This window comes from Euleptes europaea, chromosome 4 (genome assembly GCF_029931775.1).
Source record: "Euleptes europaea isolate rEulEur1 chromosome 4, rEulEur1.hap1, whole genome shotgun sequence".
Lineage (NCBI taxonomy): Eukaryota > Metazoa > Chordata > Lepidosauria > Squamata > Sphaerodactylidae > Euleptes > Euleptes europaea.
This window is the reverse complement of record NC_079315.1, coordinates 12,448,074-12,473,056: the sequence shown is the minus strand read 5'-3', so window position 1 is coordinate 12,473,056 and position 24,983 is coordinate 12,448,074. Positions and strand designations below refer to the sequence as shown.

Here is a 24,983-nt window from a genome sequence, read left to right as displayed (position 1 = left end):
GAAAAAATTTGTTTCCCCCCCTGCGAGATGAGCCCCTGAAGTTGCCGCTGTTGCTCCATGGAGCCCTTCTCTGATCTGATCTAAAGGGAGCGAGAGTATGGGATGACCTGAAGCCGGGGAAGGACGATGATGATGAAGACCTCCCATCCTTTTTATATGACCTGGGGAGAACCTTCTTTTTATCTTTATTCTCGACTAGAATTTTTTCTAGCCTCTCGCCAAAGAGCTTCCCCCCAGTATAAGGGTAAGACATAGTGAGTGTCTTGTTTTTTAGCTTGTTATGCCAGGGTTGGATCCACAGGGCCCGCCTAATTGCAACATTGGAAGACGCAGCTCTGGCCGCGAAGGACATAGCATCCAGGGATGCGTCCGCCATAAAGGCGGAGGCTTTGAGAAGCCTATTGAGCCCTTCAGACAGTTTGCGATTGTCCCCGGTATACAGTTGAATAATCTTCCTGAGCCAGGCTATAGAGGCTCTTACCATGATTGAGGTCGCCGCAGAGGCTTGAATAGCCAGGGTGGAGGCCTCGTGTACTTTTTTGGATAGGATCTCTGCCTTCCTATCTAGAGGGTCTCTGATGCTCCCCATCCCATCCTCAGAGGGCAAGTCCTGAGAGTGCACTGCAGCCACTGGTGCATCTATGAGTGGAAGCTGGAACAAGGACATGGCCTGCGGTACCATAGTGTACAGCTTTTTTATGTTGGCAGAAAACTGCCTGTTTGCGAGGGGTTTATCAAACTCCGTTTGGACCTGGGTCTCAAAGAATTCAGGGAAGGGGATCTCCCAGGTCCTGGGTTTGGTGCAGGGAAAGAACTCCCTAGCCCCCTTCTTCTTTGATTTAGGCTGTGGTTCAGAGACTGGGTCTGGATCCTCATTGAGGTCCAGTGCAATTAAGGCTTTAGTCAGGAGAGACTGGAAATCCTCAGCCAGGAACAGGCGAGGATGCTGCTCCTCTAGGAGGACTGGTGTGTCTTCATCTGAGTCGAATTCCCCTTCTTCTCTGGTCTCAGGATCAGAAGCCACCGAGAGGTAGTCATCTGTAACCTGATAAGGTTGGACGGGGGGTTGTGCCTTTAAGGCTGCTTTTGTGCACCATGGAACACTTGGGGGCCCCCTCTGTTCCCCTCTTTCCTGGTTCTGGAGGATGGGGGGGCGAGCTTGGGCAGGGTCAAGACCCTGCATCAAGGGGGCCATGGAATCCCTGAAGGCCATCATCATTTGGGCTTGCTTGTCCAGGACCCCATTAAGTAAACTTAGCACTTCCCTTCTAGAAACCGGAGCCTCAGGCTCGTCGCAAAGTACGTTACCCCTGCTTTTGGAATCCAGGCTGGACGAAGCTCCTTCCGTGGGCAGGCTCCCCGGGGCCGGGGCCGCGGTTTGCGCCCGTTCCCACACCTCTCTGGTCTTGGCGCCATTTTGGAACGGCTCCTCCGAGCGCGCCCTTTTGGCCGCAGCCGCGCCATCGGATCCCTGTGCTGCGCGTCCGCCGCTCCTGCAGCCGGAGAGGTCCTTGCGTCTCCGCCCTGTGGAAACCACGAGTGCCAAGTCCTGATCCCCTTCGGACAGAAGGTCCGAATCCGAGTCCCTCCTGCCGTCCGCCATCTTGCCGAGGCGAAGCGTGGACGGAGAGGGGAAGTAGAGAGGGAGAGGAGGGATGCGGAGGGAATTAGACGCGACTGCGTCCAATTGCGGGAGGAAGGTGGGAAAGGAGGGCTCCAGGCACCAGAGGAGGGAAAGGAACGCACAAGGTAAAAGGCTGTAGAAACAGACACGGAGCTCACAGAAAACGCTGCCACCCTACACAAGGCAGGACGGAAACTGGGCTTCCCGCCCAGGGAGACAGGAAGCGGAAGAAAGTTTTTGGTCCTGCCTCCCTGGGCACATGATGGTAATACCCGAGTCTCCAAGATGCCCTGACACCCAGAACTGAGAATAGGAATTGGTTTTTATCTGCCGACTTTCTCTCCCAGTTAAGGGAGACTCAAACCATTGTGGGGAAGGGAAGGTGATTGTAAGCCACTTTGAGACTCCATAAAGGTAGAGAAAAATGGGATATAAGAATCAACTCTTCTTCTTCCTCCTCTTCCCCCCCTTTCCCCCTTACATACTTCTTAAAATGAGGCAAATGATTTTCTTTCTTTCCATTGTATCTGAGGAAGTAAGTTCTGACTCCTGAAAACCCATACTGGAATAAATATTGTTAACTTCTAAAGTGCCACTGGACTTCTGTTTTGTTTTGCTACAAGAGACTAACATGGCTATCCTCTCTGGAACACCCACCGCCTTGCCAGTATTATTGTCATAAGCAGACTGAGGCATGGGTTTTCCACACTGTATCGCTAAGGGGAGGTGAGTAGTCTAATCCTAACTCATTTCCATGGAATTGTAACCGATCTGTGCATTGTTCCTGTTGGTATCTTCAGAATTGCCATTATGGTCTTGGACATAAGTGTATTTCTAGATTATGTTTCTGGGTTGCCATTCTTCATAACCCATCTTGTGTGTTGACCAATCAGCATGGACTCAACTGTGCAATGTGTGTATGTGTGTTCTAAATGATTACAACTAAAAAATTGTGCAAATGTGGTTCTAGATCAATCATGGAAAGAAGACCAGTGTGCTCACCTGAGTGGCAAACTAAATGTTTCTGGGTGGTGACAGCCTTTCTGCTGGCCTTTGTGCTCAGATTTATGATACGTTTGCTATTTGCTATATGCCTGGATATAAACCCAATGGATCTTGTGAGGAACAGACATGCAGCACCAGACAACTGGATTCATGAGCAATTGAACTGCTGAAGCACCAGATACCTCCAGTTTGGAAGAAACTAGCCAAGATGTACTGATCCAAAGCAACTTTGATATATAAAATTTATGCTCAAAGTTCCTCTTGTCCTGCATGACTTTTTTCTATACTGATCCAAAGCAACTTTGATATTAAAATGTATGCTCCAAAAAAAAACAAAAATTCTGCAAATGTAAAGTAAACATCCTCTCCTTCTTGCTTCCATAGTCACAAAGCTAGCAGGCGGCCTTCGGTGAATCATTCTACCTCATAAGGTTGTTATAAAAACAGAGTAACTTGCATGCATTCTGTCCTTAGCCTCTGGGAGCAAGTGTGGGATAAGAACATAAGAGCCTGCTGGATCTTGGACCTTCAGGGTGGAGATCTCCTAAGCTTCACCATATAATAATGGCAGCCAAACCACTGCTCAGTGTAATCCAGGTTAATTTTTTCATTTTGCATTCTCATTGTTCGAAGCTGCAGAGTTTAACGAAAGAACCCCGAGCAATCTTGCAAAGAGCCAAGTGGTTTCCTATATTACAAGTCTTTGGAGTCACCTTGATTCAGCTATCTTTCCCATATGTAAAAGCTGCAATGCTAGAGCCCCCCCCCTTCCCCACTACTGAGCCAGCGTGGTGTAGTGGTTAGGGCCCTGTGGGATCTCAAAGCGTTCTGCAGGGCCTGCAAGACAGAACTATTCTGCCGGGCTTATGGCTGAGGTCAGCTACTGTTTTTACCTGTAGACATTGGCCTCCCTGACCTTTCCCCACCCTTCTGCTGTTTTTGCCCTCTTGTTGATATCACCCTTGGGGGTTTTAACATTGATAATTCCTGTTAAAGGGGCAGGATCTCAAATTCCTAACCATCAGGGTGTTGACATTCTTTTCCTTCCTTTCCCTTGATTTAACAGCCATTGGTTATTTCTACCTTTTCACACTTTAAAAAAGGGGAAATTAAATTTAATGAAATGAAATTTAATTTGTCCTTGACACTATAAAGAGAAAAGTTGCCACATCTCTCATGCAATTGACCAATCTACTTGACAGCAGATAAAGCAGTATCCGCTTCTCAGAAAGTGTCTTTGGCTGTTTTATCCAGGGAGTGATATTTCGTGGAGTATTATTTTGTGGACATGCTAAAACAATGGGGGCTAGGGAGTCTACTTGAGCTGGACAAAATGGGCATTGTCGTTCTTCTGCGATAATTTTGTTGTATCACCCTTGAGTCTAAGGCGTTACATCTCGCCAATAAGAAAGCTAGTCTAAACTTACGGATTCCTAACCAGCGGAAATAGTCTGGCAAGTAGGGCTGTCAAAAAAAAAAAAAATTCGGTACAGTTCGGATTCGGCCGAATTTGGCCCTTGTGAGTTCAGTACGTGCCGAAGTCTGAACTCCCCCACTTCGGATCCGTTCAATTCGGCGGGAATTCAAAGTTCGGGGAAAAAAATCGGCCGAATAAAGCCATTAAAAACACAATCGCGCCTTTCTGCGGCTCTGGGGGGGGCATTTTTGGGCTTAGAGGTCCCAAACTTTCAGCAGAGCTTCAAAGGACGTATATTGAAAGACTCCCCAAGTTTTGTAAAGATTGGGTCAGGGGGGGCTGAGATATGGGCCCTGAAAGGGGTCCCCCCCACCCTGAATGTGCATTTCTCAGCAGAGCTTGCCGCCCACGCACAAAGCTCCCAGCCCCGACAAACAGCTGATGAGAGCAAGGGCGGGGCAGGTGCTAAGAACTTTGCAAAGCAACACAACTGAAAAGCAACACCTTTGCAAACATTCAAAGGGCGGGGCAGGTGTGAAGAATTTTGCAAAACAATACAACTGCAAAGCAACACAATCACGCAATGCAACACCTTTGCAACAGTGCAAAGCAACACCTGACACCTGGGAGTTTGCATACCATGGAAAGGGACAGAGGCAGCTAGCTATGCATAATGAGCAGGAGGGGGTGGAATTTCTCCTTTTGCATTGGACTTGGGACCAGGCAGATGCATTCTTTAAGTCACCATTTGAAAACCAGTTTTGAGCAAGCATCAAAATAACCTAACTGATCTTATGAATGAGGAAAAACCTGAAGAATAAAAATGAAGCCCCCCCCCTCAAACCAGGGAGAGAGAGACTGGAGGGGGAACACACACCCCAGATAGAACCGGCAAAAGCCCCCTTTGGCTTCCCCCCCCACCCACAGAAACTGCTCCCTCCCCCCACACACACACAGACTCTGCTTCCCCCCACACACACACAGAAAAGAAAAATTATAGATTAAAGCCCCCAAAGAGGTCTTACTGTGGCTGTCTTCTGTTCCAGCAGGAGGGGCTGGGAGGCTGGGTAATCCAATATGATTCCATTTGTATCCAATATAAGATCCATATGTATGCATCTCTTGAGGGTGATCCATTCATCCCAATAGGGAAAAGGAGAAAGCCCATATCTCGGGGGCCCCTGACCCAATGTTTACAAAACTTGGGTGGTCTCTTAAAAAGCCTTGTCTGAAGCTCCGCTGAAAGTTTGGGATCGGCACACCCAAAAATGCGCCCCCTGCAGCCACGGAAAGAGAAAAGGGGGGGAGCCGATATTTCAGCCCCTACTGAACCCATCTTTATAAAACTTGGGTGGTCTCTTAAGAGGGATTGTCTGAAGCTATGATAAAAGTTTGGGGGCTGCACCCCCAAAAAAGCACCCCCTGCAGCCATGAAAATGGAAAAGGGGGGGAGAGGAAAAAGGGGTGGAGCCCATATCTCGGGACTCCCTGACCCAATGTTTACAAAACTTGGGGGGGTATCTTAAGAAGCCTTGTCTGATGCTCCGCTGAAAGTTTGGGGTCGGCACACCCAAAAATGCGCCCTCTGCAGCCATGGAAAGAAAAAGGGGGGAGCCCATATCTCGGGACCCCCTGACCCAATGTTTACAAAACTTGGGTGGTCTCTTAAGAAAACTTGTCTGAATATCCCCTGAAAGTTTAGGGTCTGTACCCCAAAAAATGCGCCCCCTGCAGCCACGGAAAGGAGCAAATGTGCACAAGCACCCCCTCACACACACATGAGGATTTCCCTCTCTCTATCTCTTTCCCCGGCCGGCCGCACATCAGCTGATTCCTCCAGTACTCAATCGTGACTGATTGGCCAGAAGAAGACCCAGCTTGGCCACCGATTGGCCGGGGGAGGAGAATGCTGCTTACTGAAGGTTATGCTGCTTACTGACGGCCCCGAATTGGCCAAATTTATTCGCGAACTCCCGAACTCACTGAATTCGGCCCCCCCGGTTGCCCGCCAGTTTTGAGTTCGGTTCCTCCCGAACTAAAAACCGCCGAATCAAGGGAAATTCGGCTGATTTTCAGTTCGGGCCGAACCGAATTGACAGCCCTACTGGCAAGGAGAAAGTTCTGTGAAGGGTATCTGGAAGAAGCGAGGTGAGCATTTATTATTTGCATCCTTAAATGCTAAAGACCAATCTTCATTTAAGATCTTATTTTGTAGTTGTTCACAATTTGAAATCATTCAGTCTATCACCCAGTGTTTACACACCCCAGGTCTCAACATTTCAAGCCGTTTCACTAACAATCACAAGAATTCATAAGAACCATGAAGCAAGAGTCTTCTCAAATGCATATAACACTACCTGACACAAATTAGTCAAGGTCTATCATGCTTAGAGAGTCCCTTCTGTACCTGGAGAACCCATAGAACAAAAGCACTGGGTAAATTATGGAATTGGCCTGTTTTTTACACCATTCCCAGTTGGGTACCATAAATCTTCCAGGGAGGGAAAAGATGAAAGAGAGAGAGAGAGAGACTTAATTAGAAAGCAATTTTATTAATACATGGGGAAATCAGTACAAAAGGAGCAACAAGAAAGCAATCATATCACGAAAGCTGGCAAAACTCTGTAACCTTGTACAAGCCTAGCATTCAGTTGTAGCAATCTAAAACCAAATACCCAATTGACATTATTTTAGTTTCAACTCTTCCAGAGGCAAAGTCAAATCCGGGAGAGTTCATGTACGCAGAAAATAAAGCTAAATCTCTAGATATACTTATTGGATAAGATCCTAGAAGCTTAGGTCTTAATTTCTTAAAACTCTAGCAAAAACAAAGCAAGTGGCAGATATAACATAAGGTATAAGCAGGTAACAGAGATGGGGAAAGGGAAGTACGATGGGATGGGATATGGCCTAACAGTATAGACTACGTTTTGTAGAAATGCAGACTGTAAACCTCCTGACCCTCTCCAACCAATCATTGCGCTGTCTCAGAGGAATCATCTGGAAGAAGAGCAAGTTTCCCCCTCCCATCAGCATCCTGCTGAAACTAGTGAGCTAATTAGTAGACATGGGGAAACGACCTTGTCAAAGTAGTCAAAAAGGGCAAGAGTCCAGTAGCACCTTAAAGACTAACAAAAATATTTTCTGGTAGGGTTTGAGCTTTAAGACTAACAAAAGACTAACAAAAGACTAACAAAAATATTTTCTGGTAGGGTATGAAAGCTCATACCCTACCAGAAAATATTTTTGTTAGTCTTTAAGGTGCTACTGGACTCTTGCCCTTTTTGACTACTGCAAACAGACTAACACGGCTACCCACTGTGAATGACCTTGTCAAAGTAACTGGCAATATACAGGGTAGTGGTGGCGGCACCTGTTGTTAATTGACCGACAGCATTAGTGAATAATTCGTGTGTATAGTGCCGACATATACAGCATATTTTCCATAATGTGTTTGTTATTTAAATATGACTAATTTTGTCCACAGGTAATATGCTTTAATGGGCATTCTGATAATAAAGGTAAAGGTAGTCCCCTGTGCGAGCACTGGGTCATTCCTGACCCATGGGGTGACGTCACATCCCAACATTTACTAGGCAGACTTTGTTTTCAGGGTGGTTTGCCATTGCTTTCCCCTGTCGTCTTCCCTTTACCCCCAGCAAGCTGGGTACTCATTCTACCGACCTCAGAAGGCTGAGTCAACCTTAAGCTGGCTACCTGAAAACCGACTTCCATCGGGATCGAACTCAGGCCGTGAGCAGAGGTTTTGACTGTAGTACTGCAGCTTACCACTCTGTGCCACGGCACATTATGATAATACTCTGTCTAAAAATGTTCAGTATTATGGTTCAGTATTATACCACTCGTGGTTCTTCATAGTTCCCCAGTGCGATTTTTCAGGAAACTGGACAAGGCCTCTGCCTACATCTCACACAGCAAAAACTAAGATATGTGTGCTAAGGTAGCAGAGGATGCACCAGTTTGCAATGCTCTCTTGCAAGTATTTGCAGTATTGCTTGTAGGAAGCTAAGCAGATTTACTCTCATCTAAGGCCATTGAATTCAGTGGGTTGAGAAAGGAGTAATTGTGCTTTGGATCTCAGTGTAAGGCATTTACACCTTTTAATCCCACAGACATGCCAAACACTATCGCTTTATATGCCAATTAAGTTACGTAGTTAAAGTAGTAAAATGAAGTTAGGATTGATAAGAAAGCATTGCATCGATTTCAATATTTCAGCTGTTTTCTCCTCCTTCCCCACCTGGAAAAACACCATTTCCAAAGTGTCTGGAAATGTTATGAAATGCCTCAGAGAAGGTGACTGTTAAGAATGGGATGGACTGGTCTTTTGGTCTGAGCCAGCAGGATAATTCTAATGCAGAGTTGCCAGCTCTGGCTTGGGAAATTCCTGGAGACTTGGGGGCAGAGTCTGAGTTCAGCTTCCAAAGCCGCCATTTCCTCCGGGGGAACTGCTCTCTGTAGACTGGAGATCAGTGGTAATGCTGGGAAAACTCCAGGCCCCACCTGGAGGATGGCAACGCAAGATTCTAATGAAATGACGTAGCATCCTGACCCATGCCTGCTTCAGTTTGGGATTAATTAATATTAGGATAACGGCATGTCCAGCAGGATACACAGCACTCACATTTTTAAAAATGATGTCTCTCCAATGGAGCTCGTCATAGGTGAAAAACCCTTCAGTTTGTACAGTGACCGCTACAAAACTGGACAGGTACAAAACAGCAAACGAACCCAGAGCTTTGATGGCAGTCAAGTGAACTTGCGTGTTGAGATCCCTGACATCGATTCCACTGCATCGCACACGCCTTAAGTGCTTCCAAAGAGAACTTATTAGGAAGACGGATGATGACAAAAATAACATAATCGGAATGATATTGGGGGCAATGGATACAATCGTAAAGTACCGACAGAAGTTAAGGATTCGAATTGCTGAATCGCTGCTGTTGCTTGAAAGTGAACTGTAGGGTTGACAGATGGAGAAGACACAGGTCGAGAGTGTAATAACCAGAATAATCACAGTAGCAGAGTAGACCACTGAGCCGAGAAGCAGCCAGGGGACCAGCCCAGAGAATCTTTGCTTCACTTGGAGGAAAACGGGGTGGGAGAAGATGGCGATCTTGACAAAGTACAAAGCGCTGAGCCAGGCAGCAAACCAAAGGTTCGTGGTGTTCATAAAAAGCCACATGGTGCTAACCGTGGTGCACATGTAATGCGAGTAGCTGCACTTGAAAAAGGAAGTCATAATTGCCTCCAGGATCACAATCACCAGCCAGATAAATCTCGACAGACCAAGGCAGCACAAGATCAAGTCAGTGGGGGATAATTTCCTGCTTCGGAGCCAGTCAATGCAAATTAAGAGGACAAAAAATCCATTTGCCACCATTCCAACGAGACTATTGCAAACCAGAAGTGCAAAGCCAATTGACAGCAAGGTTGACATCTTTCAGAGTGCAAAAGAAACAGCAACACTTCTGCTGTGAACTCCACAGTTTTTCCAATACTGTCTTTTCAGCACTGTGAACACCAGAGCGCAGAGCAGAACATTTTGCCCTTCTATTTATGTCCAAAAACATCTGGAGAGGCCGGTGTTGCTTTCTAGTGTTGATCCTGCTGAGATGCAAACATTACCGGACGGGATTTTGCTACCAAATCTGTATCCTGTTCTAATATGTCAGTTTTGTGTATTCTATAGAGATGCTAAATGCAATCTTTGCATCCCTTTTCACAAATGATGATGCAGTATTCTTTAGGCATATGTTGGCTTAAGACAACTGTTTTGCCAAATTCCGTCTGTTGTTATTATTTTCACAAGTTTGGCAGGCCTCTCTCTATTGATTGATTGTAACGTGGGGGCTCAGTTTCACACATGGTTTGCTCCCTCTGGTAGTTAATTTGATATCACACAAGTTTATGTCCAGCGTATCTCCCTGCCGGACATAAATCTCCAGTAGAGGGAGCAAAACACATGCAGAACAGGACCCCCCCCCCCCCGAAAAGAAACAGGAACTTAAAAGCAAGGAAAATGAGAATGTGGAAAATCCCTTCAAATGGAAATAAAGCTTGGCTACAATTATGGCCGCAGCATTTAGTGAACAAGCATGATTAACATGATATTTGGTTGATCAAAGGCTATTTTAAAAACTCCCTTGTAATACTTTTTAGAAATGTTATCAATCTTCTTCTGTCATTCTCGCTTTCTTGTTTTAAAGAGACAGCTTTAAAAAGTCAGGAGTTTTTAAAACTACCCACAAATTGTGTTTTGATCTGTATATAAAAAGGCTCCACTCCCAAATCTCCAGGAATTTCCCAAGGTGGAGATGGCAAGTGTACTCACAGGCCTGTAGTGTAGATAAGATGGAGGACAGAACTTGGAGAAAAGTTGGGATAAAAATGTACTGAATGAATACGTAAATAATAAGTAACTCATCCTCTGTCCAGTTGCCGTTTGAAAAGCGCTTGTTCTTGTTCTCACAGATGTGGACCCTCTGGAGGCTCTGGGTGGAAGGTCCCATATCTGCAGGAGAATTGCTCATTCTGGGAACCATTCATAGGCAAAAGGGATGTTCTTCTTCAGAAGCTAAGCAGGGTTAGCCCTGGTTAGTATTTGGATGGGAGACCACCAAGGAACACCAGGGTTGCTATACAGAGGAAGGGACTGGCAAACCACCTCTGAATGTCTCGCCTTGAAAACCCCATAATAGGTCGCCATAATTTGGCTGCGACTTGACAGCACTTCACACACACACACACACACACACACACACACACACACACACACAGCATTTTAAGTGATGTACCATCCTGACCATGCCTGTTTCAACTTGGGATTAATTAGTATCAGGATCATGGCTGCTCATGTCAGAAATAGATATATTTAAGCACCAGCAGGTTATCTATCATTCACAGAGCTGAGCAAGCAAAGGAGAGGTTTCACACTAGTGAGATGCTCCGCCTTACCTTCAGCGATTTTACAAGGCAGATTTAAGAAGCTTTCAATAACAGAATGGGCGTGCCTTTGTAAGTCGGGGGAATTGGAGTCTATAGAGCATGTTTTGCTCAGGTGCTCCTCCTACGAGGATGTTCAGCCAAATTGCAGTCAGCTCAGATGAAGGGAGAATTAAGAGTCTCCTCTGGGAAGGGAATGCCCAGATGGCAAAACAGGTAGCCCAATTTTGTGCAATAGCATATAAAGTTTGACCCCTGCAATTAGATAAATCATAATTTGGTCAATTTTAGTCTATTGTAAATTATTTGGACATTTTAATTAGGGATGTTTTTTGGTTGAACTGCTAACATTTTTTACCTTTGGTATAAATGACACATGTGTTTTTCCTATCTAATGCTGTATCAATACATCTGCATCTGAATCTGATCATGGCATGTCCGGAGGGATACAAGCCACTCAAAAAAAAAACACCTTTATTGGCATAACAAATTGTACAAGGTATTCCAGAATTTGGCAAATGGTAAAACATCAATATCGCAATCTGTAGCAATAGATATGAATAAAATGAGGTATGCCGGAGTACAGTGGATATAAGGTATATATAGAAAACTAGTTTCTACAAGTAACCGGAATAGCAGCTATTATATTTTTGTTTGGTTTTTATCATTAGATCTTGCTTCAAAAACATGGCTACTATTTCTGTAGTTTCTGGATCATACCCGTTCAGTAAAAGTCTGATCAGAGAGTGGGGGGGGGGCGAGTTCCTATCCAAAATTGATGGCATTAAAAATTTAGTACGTAGGTCCGCTAGCATTTCACATTCCAATAAAATATGATAAATGGAGTCTATCTGGTTTAAGCCACAGCTACAAATTCTCTTTTCCAAAGGGGTACCATTAAATCTCCCGAATAGAACTGCCGATGGAAAGGCGTTTAGTCTAGCTAGCATAAAGGCCCTGCGGAGGGAAGGATCACTTAGAAAGTAGAAGTAATCCTGGAGGAGTCCAAAATTGGCAGAAAGACCCAATTTGGATGAAGAACAAGATAAAGGAGTTGCAGGCAGGATTGTTTGTCTTTCATGGTCAAGTAGTCTTTGCTTAATAACTCGGAAGATGGTTTGGCTGTCCAGCATCAATAAGTTGTCTATATCTAATCCCAAGGTTTTCAGTTTGTGTGGGATAAGAGTGAACCACTCTGTATCTGCAGCTTCTTTTAATAAAAAGGGAGTAAGACGATTTTCATTTGGAGAAAAATGAATCTTAATCCAGTATTTAAAAGTTGAGAGCCAAGCTTTGGTCTCTAAAGTCATCATTCCAGTTTCACTAAGGATAGATTGGAATGGGACGCAACTAGGAAGTCCTAGTATTTGGCGGAGGAAGGAAGTCTGTACAGCTTCCAAATTTTTATTCAGTGCTTCTATCCAGACAGGTATTCCATACAGTAGTTGCGCCAAAATCTTAACTGTAAAAACATGAATAGCTGCAGGTACATATTGGTTCCCTTTTAAGTAAAAAAATTGTTTAATCTGTGATGCTGAATATTTAGCTAAGTAGATGACATTATTTCTGTGATTTGTCCAAGTTAAATTATAGTTAAAAGTGAGACCCAAATATTTAAAAGTCTTGACCTGCTCTATTGGTACATTGTCGATGGACCATTTTGAAAGATGCCAGCTTTTGGTGAAAACTAGAATTTTGGTTTTGGCATAATTAATTTGCAATTTGTTATGTTTGCAATAATCAGTGAACAGTTGTAGGTGTCTTAATAAGTTTTTCTCCTCCCGGTTCGTCGCTTCGTTTATCGTTATAGTTTTTCCTTTGGGTAAGATCGATAAATATTTCTAAGGGAAGATGGTCACTCTCAGTGCGATATGCTAAATTTGCACGTTTCACATTTTTTAATATTTCAAGTGAGCATAGTCCATAATCGATCACACTACAGCCAGTAGGGGCCCTGAAAGTGTATTCATCTGAGTTGGGAAATTGACCGAGGCCATTTAGAATAATAACATTTTGAGCTATGCAGAATTCATAGAGTCTGAGGCCAGCTCTGTTAATTATTTTATCTTTAGACAAGCGAGTAAAAGTCAAAGGCCAGGGTAAAGGGTCATTTTCATCATAGCCCAGCTGAGAAATTATTTTATCGAGGTTGTTGCCTGAGCGAGAATTGAAATCACCAGCTATAACAAAGACTGCTGTTGGATGTCTTTTAGATAAAGATGTAATAAACTCAGAGAGGGAATCCCACTGAGCGAGGATTTCATTAGTTGATGGAAGGTAGACATTAATTATGATTAATTGAATCTTAGGGAAAGTTAAGCTAATAGCTTGGGCAATAGAAGCACAGGGTCCGAGATCCAAGGGTATGCAATTACAGGTTAGTTTGAATAATATGGAAAGACCACCTTTGCATCTACCCTTTTGCCTGGGTTTAGTAGCTGGGAGGTTGAATGACTTGAAGCCTTTTAAATTCACGTCCGTTTCTGACCATGTCTCTTGTAAAAGGATACAATTAAATGAGGTTAAGTAGTCCGTGAAGTCCTGGTCTCCGCATTTACTTTTCCATCCTGCTATATTCCATGAAATGATAGAAAAGTTCTTCCCATTTCCTACTTCAGATAGTCAGTCCTCTGTTTTTGAATGTTGTAGGGGAAAGGTGGTAACAGTTGGGCTACAGTCATCTGGTGTTTCCGATGGGCCACATGGATTATTAAGCGGAGTAAGAGGTACTTGATTTATATATGTGTTGGCGATACAAGCCACTCACACTAAAGAGTGCAGTGGTCCAAGTGAGCGGTTTGCTCCAGACCAGTACAACTTGTGATGTGAATGCTGCAAAACCGAACAGGTGCAGAACTGCAAAGGAAGGCAGAGCTTTGATTAGGGTCAAGAGAACTTGTGCGTTGAGATCCCTGACAGCAGCTCCATTGCAACAGTTTTGTGTGCTTCCACAGTGAACTTATTAAAAAGATGGATGATGTCAAAAATACCATAAGAGGAATAAAATTGAAGGAGCAACCAGAAAGGTGATACACCTACACCCATGTGGCATGTTCATTTCCTCATCACTCCTGTTGCTTAAAAGCGGTTTGTCGGGATTGCAGAAGCCAGTGGTCCAGGTTGTGATAACAATAATGCCATGAGAGCCAGCTGGGTAACCTTGGGCTAGTCACAGCTCTCTCCGAGCTCTCTCAGCCTCACCTACCTCACAGGGTGTCTGTTGTGGGGAGACAAAGGGAAGGTGATTGTAAGCTGCTTCGATTCTTCCTTAAGTGATAAAGTCAACATATAACAACCAACTCTTCTTCTTCTTCTTCTTGTGTTGTGTAAACAAACTAGCCAAGTCACAACGGTTTGTAATTTCTATAAAGTTCAGAACATCTGCGAGTAAAGTTACGGAAAGGAGAAGGATGCTTGAATTTAAATATCCAGCAGTCACTGCTGTTCAATGGCAGAATAATAGTGAACTAAGCAGGCAGAAGAAGCATTTTATTGTATCAAAAATGAAAGGTCCAAGGAGACAATCCACTGGGAAGTTGTCCTCACTGAAACAATTCCTTGAGGGTTGCATAGAAAAACTTCTCACAAGATTGTGTCTAAAGGAACCTTCAGGCTGCTTCTCCCACAAAAGAAGGTTGGGAGAGGAGAGTTTTTTTAAGATGGTGTCTTCCTCAGAGGGCATTTTAAGTGGTGCATCATCCTGACCCACGCCTGTTTCATCTTGGGATTAATTAATATCAGGATGATGGAATGCCCAGAGGGGTACAGAGCACTCACATTGTGAAAAAACACAGACGTTTCATCAGGATCCTTTATTCTCCCGCTCAGCATTCCCTTTGTAACGATCACCACAAAACTGAACAAGTACAGATTAGCAAAGGAAACCAGGGCTTTGATGGCAGTCAAGTGAACCTTGGTGTTGAGATGGCTGGTGATGATTCCATCGTGTTGCAAATGTCTCATGTGCTTCCAGAGAGAGATTATTAAGAAGATGATGGAGAATGCAAAAAATGCCAAGGGGATGAAAGTTGGGGCAATGCTTATAATAGCAAGCCTCTTACTTAAAGAACGATTTCTAATTTCTGACTCACTGCTGTATGGGTTGTAAATGGAAGAGCCAGTTTTCAAAGCTGCGATAACAATAATAGTCATAAAAGCAGACAAGACGATTGAGCCCAGCAGCAGCCATGGGACCAGCCCAGAGAAACGTCTCTTCACCTGGAGGAAAACAGGGTGGGAGAAGATGGCGATCTTCATTAAGTTCCAAACGCCGAGACAAGAAGCAAACCAAAGGTTGACACTGTTTGTAAATACCCACATGATGGTAAACATTAAATGTACATGATCCAACGCATAGGTGCTCAGAAAAAAGGAAACCATAGTCACATCTAGAATCACTGCTGCCAGCCAAGCCAGTCTGGCCAAGCCAAGACTGGTCAGGATCAGATCAGTCATGGAGAGTTTCCTTCTTCTCAGCCAGTCAATGATGTTGGTGAGGACAATAAATCCATTTGCTCCCATTCCAATGAGGGCTTCCATGATCAGAAGTGAGAAGCCGATCGTTGACAATAAGGTGGACATCTTCCTGAGCACCAAAGAGAAGGCGTTCTCCCACTATGAAGCTCACCTTTGTCAATGCTGTCCTTCAAGAGCTATCACCTTAAAGGATGACATCGAGACCTTCTGTTTAGGAACACAAAATCAGCTGGAGAGGCTGGAGCTACTTTTAAGAATTAGCCCTGTTGGGAGGCAAATCTTTTCCAGAAAGGGTTGTGCTACTAAATCTGAGATGTCCTGTTTGCATATTATGCTGAGATGCTAAATACAACCTTTGCATCTACCTTCACAAATGGTGATCTTTCAGGATTTGTTGACTTAAGACTAATATTATTCATACGTTTGAAAGGTCTCCCAGTTGATTGATCTAATGCAGGGGTTTGCTAACCTGGGGGGTCAGACCCAAAAGTGGGCTTGCTTATTGATAGAAGAAACTCCAGTGTTGTGTATAACTTATCCCAGCTACAGCCATGAGGTATGAATTTTATTCATAATCTCTAATTTGCACATGCTTTGCGTAAGATAATAGAAACAGAAGCGAGTCTAATTATTGCTCAATGATTTTAATCAATCATTCTTTTAAATGTACCATCAGCAGAAAGGAAGTTTTGGATCTGACCTTCCTCTCCAATTCACCACATAGGATCTGAAATGGTTCCATTGCTCATTCAAAATCTAAATTATATAAGCAGAAGACCTGTGAGACTTGCTTGCTGAGCTGGCATTCCACCGGCCAGCCCACCTGCTTGCCACACCGCCACCCATCAGGTACAGAATAGGGGACCATCGTTCTAGAATTAGAAACATGGTCATGGGAGCCCCTGTTGTGGGACACTTCATGAAGTGTAAACATTCAGACACGGATCTAAGATGTTTTCTAGCGTGGTCTCCCCACAACAGGCACCTTGTGAGGTAGATGGGGCTGAGAGGGTTCTGAGGGAACTGTGACTAGCCCAAAGGCACCTAGCTGGCTTCATGTGTAGGAGCAGGGAAACAACGGTTCACCAGAATAGAGTCCACTGCTCATGTGGAGGAGTGGGGAATCGAAACAGGTTCTCCAGTTTAGAATCCACCGTTGTTAACCACTACACCACACTGGCTCTGCAATATGAGGTGGAGACCATTCACTCAGGATTGCCGAATCTGAGCCCCCTAAGACAATGTTTGGTTCAACATGGCAGAAGGTATGCAGAATCCTGGGAAACTGACTGTACCCAGTGTGATCAAGGCACCGTGCCTGTCATGTTGTATATTTTGATCTAATCAAACAAAGTCTAGTGAGTAACCATAAAGAACATAGTTGAGACTGATGTGAATCAAGCAGTTTATTGAAACTGTACAATACTAAAAGGAAGCATAGGAAGTAATTAGAAGAGAAATGAGAGCTACCGCTCTGTTTTTGCCTCCATACATGCCAGTCTACCCAGTCTAATCTAAAGTAGGGCTGTCGATTCAGTTCTTCCCGAACCGAAAAACAGCAGAATTTCCCAATTCGGCGGTTTTAGTTCGGATGGAACCAAACTCAAAAAAAGGCGGGAAAACGGGGAGCCAAATTCAGCGAGTTCAGGGTGTTCAGCGAATAAATTCAGCAAATTCGGGGTTTGACGCAGCAGCATAACCGTCAGTTAGTAAGCAGCATTCTCCCGGCGGCCAATCGGTGGCCAAGCTGGGTCTTCTTCTGGCCAATCAGTCGCGATTGAGTGCATGAGCCCAGCTGCTGCGCGGCCCGGGGAGAGAAAGAGAGTATCTGTTTGTGTGTGAGAGAGATCCCCCTTGGGGGGGGTGCGTGTGCACATTCAAGCCATTCTGTGGCTACAGGGGGCCATTTTTGGGGGTAGAGCCCCCAAACTTTCAGCATAACTTCAGAGGACCCTTCTTGCAAGAACCCCCAAGTTTTGTAAAGATTGAATCGGGGGGGGCAAAATATGGGCCTCGGAAGGGGTCCCCCCTCTTAATATGCATTTTTATTCCATTTACAGCACACATTCGCACCATTCTGTGGCTGCAGGGGGCGCATTTTTTGGGGTAGAGCCGCCAAACTTTCAGCATAGCTTCAGAGGACCCTTCTTGCAAGAAACCCCAAGTTTTGTAAAGATTGGATTGGGGGGGCGAAATATGGGGTCGGGAAGGGGTCCGCCCTCACTCTTAATTTGCATCTCTGACAATGGGGGTTTGCAATTAGCAGAGTTTGCCTCCCACGCCCAAAGCTCCAAGCCCCGACAAACAGCTGAGCTGCGGGGAGCAAGGGCGGGGCAGGTGAAGAAGATAGAACAGAAGACATCCACAGTAAGACCCATTTTGGGGCTTTTCTCTATAATTTTTTTCCTGTCTGTGTGTGTGTGGGGGGGAAGCAGAGTCTGTGTGTGTGTGGGGAGGGAGCAGTTTCTGTGGGTGGGTGGGGGAAGCCAAAGGGGGATTTCACCCATTCTGCCTGGGGTGTGTGTGCCCCCTCGAGTCTCTCTCTCCCTGGTTTGATGGGGGGCTTCAGTTGTGTGTCCTCAGGTTTTCCCTCATTCATAAGATTGGTTAGGTCTATTTTGATGCTTGCTCAAAACTGGTTTTCAAATTGTGACTTAAAGAATGCATTTGCCTGGTCCCAAGTCCGGAAATTCCACCCCCTCCTGCTCCTGATGCTTAGCTAGCATGCCTCTGTCCCTTTCCATGGTTTGCAAAATCCCAGGCATCAGGTGTTGCTTTGCATGGTTGCAAATGTGTTGCAAGAAGGGTCCCCTCAAGCTACGCTGAAAGTTTGGGACCTCTACCCCCAAAAATGCCCCCCGGAGCCACGGAAAGGCACGATTGTGTTTTTAATGACTTTATTGGGCCAAATTTTTCTCCGAACTCCGGATCTCATGCCGAATTCCATGGACCCAAAGCGGGGGAGTTTGGACTTCGGCATTTCCCGAATAAAAACGGGCTGAATTTTGCCAAATCTGAATTTTACCGAATTTTTTTTCAACATCCCTAATCTAAAGCCAAATTACAAAATTATTCTAAGCCCAGAAAGCATAGATGTCCACAGTTACCTTATGCAATGGCCTAGGTTAAGTTTGCCAACTCCAGCTTGGAGAATACCTGGAGATTTTGGAGCAGAGTCTGGGGAAGGCAGAGATTGGGAAGGGGAGGAAATTCAGCAGGGATGTCTACCCTCTGAAGCTGCCATTTTCTTCAGGGGAACTGGTCTCTGTAATTTGGAGATGTCCAGGCCCCATTCTGGGAGATGTCCAGATCCCACGTGGAAGTTAGCAACTGCATCCTCAGTAGGAGCCCAGGCCCTCAGGATCTCTCCAGTGAATCTTTAAGCCAGGTACCCTAGCAGGTTTATTGGGCTCTTTCAACCATTTGCCTTTTATTCATTTCTCTTGACCAGGGCTGGGGGAATAGAAGTATTTACAGCATTTAATTTTCCCAAGTGGACAAAAATAGACGTTCTTGCAACATTCCTAGAGGAGCACAAAACATTGCCCTCTACCTAGGGTTGCCAATTTCCAGGTAGTAGCTGGAGATCTCCCGCTATTACAACTGATCTCCAGCCGATAGAGATCATTTCATCTGGAGAAAATGGGAGCTTTGGCAATTGGACTCTAGGGCATTGAAGTCCCTCCCCTCCCCAAACCCCGCCCTCCTCAGGCTCCACCCCAAAAACCTCCTGTTAGTAGTGAAGAGGGACCTGGCAACCCTACCTCTGTCTCCTCTCATTTGTGTTGGTTTGTTTAACATATTAGTATGTTGCTTTTCTGCTCATTAGGGCCTGCAAGTCAGCAAACAATTTAAAAAAAATCTGAATCAGAGAGGTCTGGAGATTTTGGGTGTCTTTGCAACATTTTCTTTATTTGCAAAAAAGTGGAATGATTGGGGCCTACAAAGGGCAAGGTTTAAAAGCCTGTTTCCCATGATACCCACAGGATGATATTGGGTCGTCAGTCTCTTTCAGCCAACCTCGCAGGGTTGTTTTGACGATAAGATGAAGGAGGGAAGAACAATTTTTGCCATTGAGCTCCTTTGAGGAAAGGTTTACAGGTTGAGTATCCCTTATCCGGACTGCTTGGGACCAGAAGTGGTCTATATTTTGGATCGTTCCATTTTTTGGAATGTTTGTATATACATAATGAGATATCTTAGGAATGGGACCCAAATCGAAACATAAAATTCATTTAAGTTTTATATATGTTTTATATAAAAGAAGGAGAATAAGAAGAGTTGGTTTTTATATGCCAATTTTCTCTACCACTTAAGGGAGAATCAAACCGGCTTACAATCGCCTTCCCTTCCCCACAACAGACACCCTGTGAGGTTGGTGAGGCTAAGAGAGCTCTAAGAGAGTTGTGACTAGCCCAAGGTCACCCAGCCGTCCTTATGTGGAGGAGTGGGGAAACAAATCCAGTTCACCAGATTAACCTCTGCCTCTCATGTGGAGAGAGTGGGGAATCAAATCTGGTTCTCCATATCAGACTCCACCGCTCCAAACCACTGCTCTTAAACGTTACATCACGCTGGCTCTCTATGTGTATATACTTTATACACAGAGCCTGAATGTGATTTTGAACAATATTTTAACCGTACTTTTGTGTACATCGAACCATCAAAAGAAAATTGGTGTGCTGCTAAGGGCCTGTGACTAATGCCTCCACGCTGACTCAAAAGGTCTGGTTTTCGGGTCAGTACGCATGCTGGAAGTCTGGATAAAGGAAATTCAACCTGTATTTGTGAAATAACTGAATAATAAATAATCCAGCCCTAAACGAGCTAACTCAAGCTGAAAAAATCCAGTTTCTGCCTGTGACCACAATCATTTAAAAAGTGCTGTGTCTCATGGACCTCTCCATGGACTATGTTTTGAAGTCGCCATATCTGCACGACAGTCACCCATTCGGGAACCATCCACAGGCAAAAGAGACGTTACTGTTCTTTTCTTGTAGTTGTCTCTACAACGTGGTGTGGTGGTTAAGAGTTGTGGACTCTGATCCGGAGAACCGGGTTTCATCCCCCACTCCTCCACATGAATGGTGGACACTAATCTGGTGAACTGGATTTGTTTCCCCACGCCGCACAGTTGGGTGACCTTGGGCTAGTCACAGCTCTCTCAGTCCCACCTACCTCACAGGGTGTCTGTCGTGGGGAGGGGAAAGGAAGGTGATTGTAAACCGGTTTGATTCTTCCTTCAGTGGTAGAGGAAGTCGGCATATAAAAACCAACTTCTTCTTCTTCTTCTTCTTCCAATAGAGTTGTAAGGTACCACCAGTGTCATCTAGTCCAACCCCCGGCACAATGCAGGAAAATCACAACTACCTCCAGAGCCCAGAAGATGACCAAGATGCCACCCCCTCCCATGACCTGCCCAAGTTCATAGAATCAGCATTGCTGAGAAATGGCCATCTAGATTTTGTTTCAAAACCTCCAGGGAAGGAGAGCTTACCACCTCCTGAAGAAGACTGTTCCACTGAGGAACCTCTCTAACTGTTAGAAAATTCTTCCCAGTGTCTAGACTGAAATTCTTCTGATTTAATTTTATCCCGTTGGTTCTGGTCCAACCTTCTGGGGAAACAGAAAACAACTCGGCACCCTCCTGTATATGACTGCCCTTCAAGTACTTGAAGATAGTTATCATATCCCCTCTCAGTCTTCTGCTCTTCAGGCTAAACATACCCAGCTCCTTCAACCTTTCCCCATAAGACTTGGTCTCCAGACCCCTCACCATCTTTGTTGCCCTCCTCCTCTTCTTCTTCTTCTTGTGTTGTGTGATCAAACTAGCCAAGTCAGAAAAGTTTGTAATTTTTATAAGGTTCAGGACATCTGCGAGTGAAGTTATGCAATGGAGAAGGATGCTTGAATGTAAGTATCCAGAAGTCACTGCTCTTCAGTGGCAGAATAATGGTGAACTAAGCAAGCAGAAGAAGTATTTTAATTATCTCAAAAATGAAAGATCCAAGAAGATTATCCACTGGGAATTTCTCCTGACTGAAACAATTCCACGAGGCTTGCAAAGGAAAGCTTCTCACAAGATTGTGTCTAAAGGGGTTTTCAGGGTTCTTCTCCCACAAAAGAAGGTTGGGGGAGGTTTTTTTTAAGATGGTGTCTTCCTCAGATGGCATTTTAAATTTGGAATCATCCTGACCCACGCCTGTTTCAGTTTGGGATTAAGTAATATCAGGATAATGGCATGTCCAGAGGGGTATAGAGCACTCACATTGTGAAAAAACACAGACGTTTGAGAATCATCCTTCGTTCTCCAGGTCAGCGTTGTCTGTAAAATGGTCGCCGCAAAACCGAACAAGTACAGAATAGCGAAGGAAACCAGAGCTTTGAGGGCAGTCAAGTGAGCCTTGGTGTTGAGATCGCTGGTGCAGACTCCTTCGCATTGCAAATGTCTCATGTGATTCCAGAGAGAGATTATTAAGAAGATGATGGAGGATAAAAACAATGCCAAGGGTATGAAATTTTGGACAATGCTTAGAATGGCGATCCTCTCATTGAAGGTAGGCTGTATAATTTCGGACTCACTGATGTTGCTTCCAAGTGATTTGTATGGGTTGTAAATGGAAGAGCCAGTTTTCAAAGCTGCGATAAAAATAATAGTCATAAAAGCAGACAAGACGATTGAGCCCAGAAGCAGCCATGGGACCAGCCCAGAGAAACGTCTCTTCACCTGGAGGAAAACGGGGTGGGAGATGATGGCGATCTTCATTAAGTACCAAACACTGAGACAAGCAGCAAACCAAAGGTTGACACTGTTTGTAAATACCCACATGATTACAATCATTAAATATACATGATCCAACGCATAGGTGCTCAGAAAAAAGGAAACCATAGTCACACCCAGCATCACCATTGCCTGCCACACAAGTCTGGCCAAGCTAAGACTGGTCAGGATCAAATCAGTCATGGAGAGTTTCCTGCTTCTCAGCCAATCAATGACATTGGTGAGGACAATAAATCCATTTGCTCCCATTCCAATGAGGGTTTCCATGATCAGAAGGGAGAAGCTGATTACTGACAATAAGGTGGACATCTTCCTGAGCACCAAAGAGAAGGCGTTCTCCCACTATGAAGCTCACCTTTGTCAATACTGTCCTTCGAGAGATATCAGCACCAAAGAGGACGACACCGAAACCTTCTGTTTAGGAGCACAAAGTCAGTTGGAGAGGCTGGAGCTATTTTTAAGTATTAGCCCTGTTGGGATGCAAATCTTTTCCAGAGAGGGTTGCGCTACTAAATCTTTTCTGAGATGTCCTCTTTGCATATTCTGCTGAGATGCTAAATACAACCTTTGCATCTGCCTTCACAAATGGGGATCTTTCAGGATTTGTTGACTTAAAACTGCAAAGTGGGTTTGCATATTGATGGAAGAACCTCCAGCGTTGTGTATAACTTATCCCAGCTACAGCCATCAGGTATGAATTTCATTCATAATTACTAATTTGCACATCTTTTGCATAAAAGAATAGAAATAGTACTAACTATTGCCCAGTGATTTTAATCCATCATTCTTTTAAGTGTGTACATAGTAAAAAGTTGTTACCAGTTTTCCATATAAAATCCCACATAACAATATGGATGTTTCTTGCAGGATGCTTTGTTGGATTCAAAGCTACATTCAGCAAATGGTGGCACTTTCCTTTAATGCCAGATGCCTTCCACCAGTGGAACATGTCTTCTTCACTGAAGGAAGATTCCTTACGCTGGTGGAAGGCTCCTGGCATTCGAAGAAATCTCTACCGTCAGCAGAAGGGAAGTTTTGGATCTGACCTTCCTCTCCAGTTCACCACATAGGATCTGAAATTGTTCCATTGCTCGTTCAAAATCCAAATTATATAAGCAGAAGACCTGTGAGCCTTGCTTGCTGAGCTGGCATTCCACCGGCCAGCCCTCCTGCTTGCCACACTGCCACCCATCAGGTACAGAACAGGGGACCATCGTTCTAGAATTAGAAACATGGTCATGGGAGCCCCTCTTGCGGAACACTTCATGAAGTATAAACATGCAGACACAGATCTGAGATTTTTTGTAGTTCGTTCATTTGTTTAACACTGTTGCTCCCAATGGTCTTAATACAATATGTGATTATACTAGTTTTCTGTAATGTGACTTTACGTAATGTATACGGTTGGAGGTTTTGCTCACCTGCAACTCATGAGCACTTGTAACTCCTTAACTTGCAAGCCGCATAAACATTTAGTTCACTGAGCAGCTCACTGAGCGGCTCAAGGGAGAGCGCCTTAGGCACCCCCTGGTAAGTGTAGAATCTAAAGTTTCTTTATTTAACCCAGTGGTTCCCAACCTTTTTTTGATCAGGGACCACTAGGACTTTTTTGTTCGGTGCAGGGACCCCAAGGTTTAAAAATAAAAATTCAGAGAATTTGAAAATAAACTTTAATCATAACTGTTAGTTAAACATCAAACTTAGAATAATATTTGAATATATATTTTTATAATAGAGAACTTTTAATTGAAAATATTAATTTATTATGGGTTTATAAGTTTGTTTCGCGGACCTTAATTTAGTTCTCGCAGACCCCTGGGGGTCAACGGACCCCTGGTTGGGAACCAGTGATTTAACCAATAATGTTTTGTTAGACTGCAGCATGATAGCCATATATTGTACCTTCTTAGCACTATAACCGAGGCAATTACGGATCACGAGAGGAAGTGCTGTTGGCACTTTCCGCACCATAGTGACAGCCAAGTCAAAATAAACAAGAGGCGACTGAAAAAAATGATTGAAACGGGAATTTACCGGAATCCCGTTTCTCTAGATTTGAATTTGTCTTGATGAGTCTCACCAGAACTGTTTTTGCTTTGATGAAGTTAGTGGCTATAATGGACCAATACTAAGCCAATGTTATGCAATGACCAACTATTTTTGCCACACTGTATGGTTCTATATGTAACTGGTTTGCTGTGTTGATCCCTCTAGTTAAAGTTAGGTGGACTTAGCTAGTTTTGGTTTTGGATTTTATGTATTGACATGTTATTGCTTGTGAGATTAATGAATGGAGATATATGCATATGTGCTGCATTATCGATATTTATTTGTGTATCGATTTATTGAATGTTTGATTGACTCATCTAATAGAATTGGGCTGGCCATAGCAGCTATAATTTTTTTTGCTAACATCCAGTAGTTCAGCACAAGCCCTTTTTTTCTTAACCTTATGCACTTAAAGGCCAAACTAGACTTGAGCCCCTCATGGATGCCGCCACTGTTCAAAAGTAATTTAAAAATATTTTAGTGGCCTGATCCTGATTGGGCCTTCAGTGCAGCAGGCTAAGGTGCTCTTGTTTCCACCTCCCCACCCCATGATGTGTCAAAATGGCCACTCTCCCAATGGTTGTTTCAGAATCTGAACAGGCATGGGGAGGGGAGATGATAGCACTGTGCCATGGCATTTTTAAATCACTTTAAAATGGTGGTGG

At 44.3% G+C, this 24,983-nt stretch overlaps 2 protein-coding genes across 2 annotated transcripts; both read right to left on the bottom strand.

Annotated features, from left to right (window-relative positions):
* Window positions 1–14,666: 14,666 nt before the first annotated feature.
* LOC130476521 (taste receptor type 2 member 7-like) lies at window positions 14,667–15,593 on the bottom strand. Its single transcript, XM_056848465.1, has one exon. The coding sequence runs from the start codon at window positions 15,591–15,593 to the stop codon at window positions 14,667–14,669; it is 927 nt and encodes a 308-aa protein (XP_056704443.1).
* Window positions 15,594–21,633: 6,040 nt separating this feature from the next.
* On the bottom strand, window positions 21,634–22,536 carry LOC130476520 (taste receptor type 2 member 7-like). The gene has a single exon (XM_056848464.1). The coding sequence runs from the start codon at window positions 22,534–22,536 to the stop codon at window positions 21,634–21,636; it is 903 nt and encodes a 300-aa protein (XP_056704442.1).
* Between the last annotated feature and the right edge of the window lie 2,447 nt (window positions 22,537–24,983).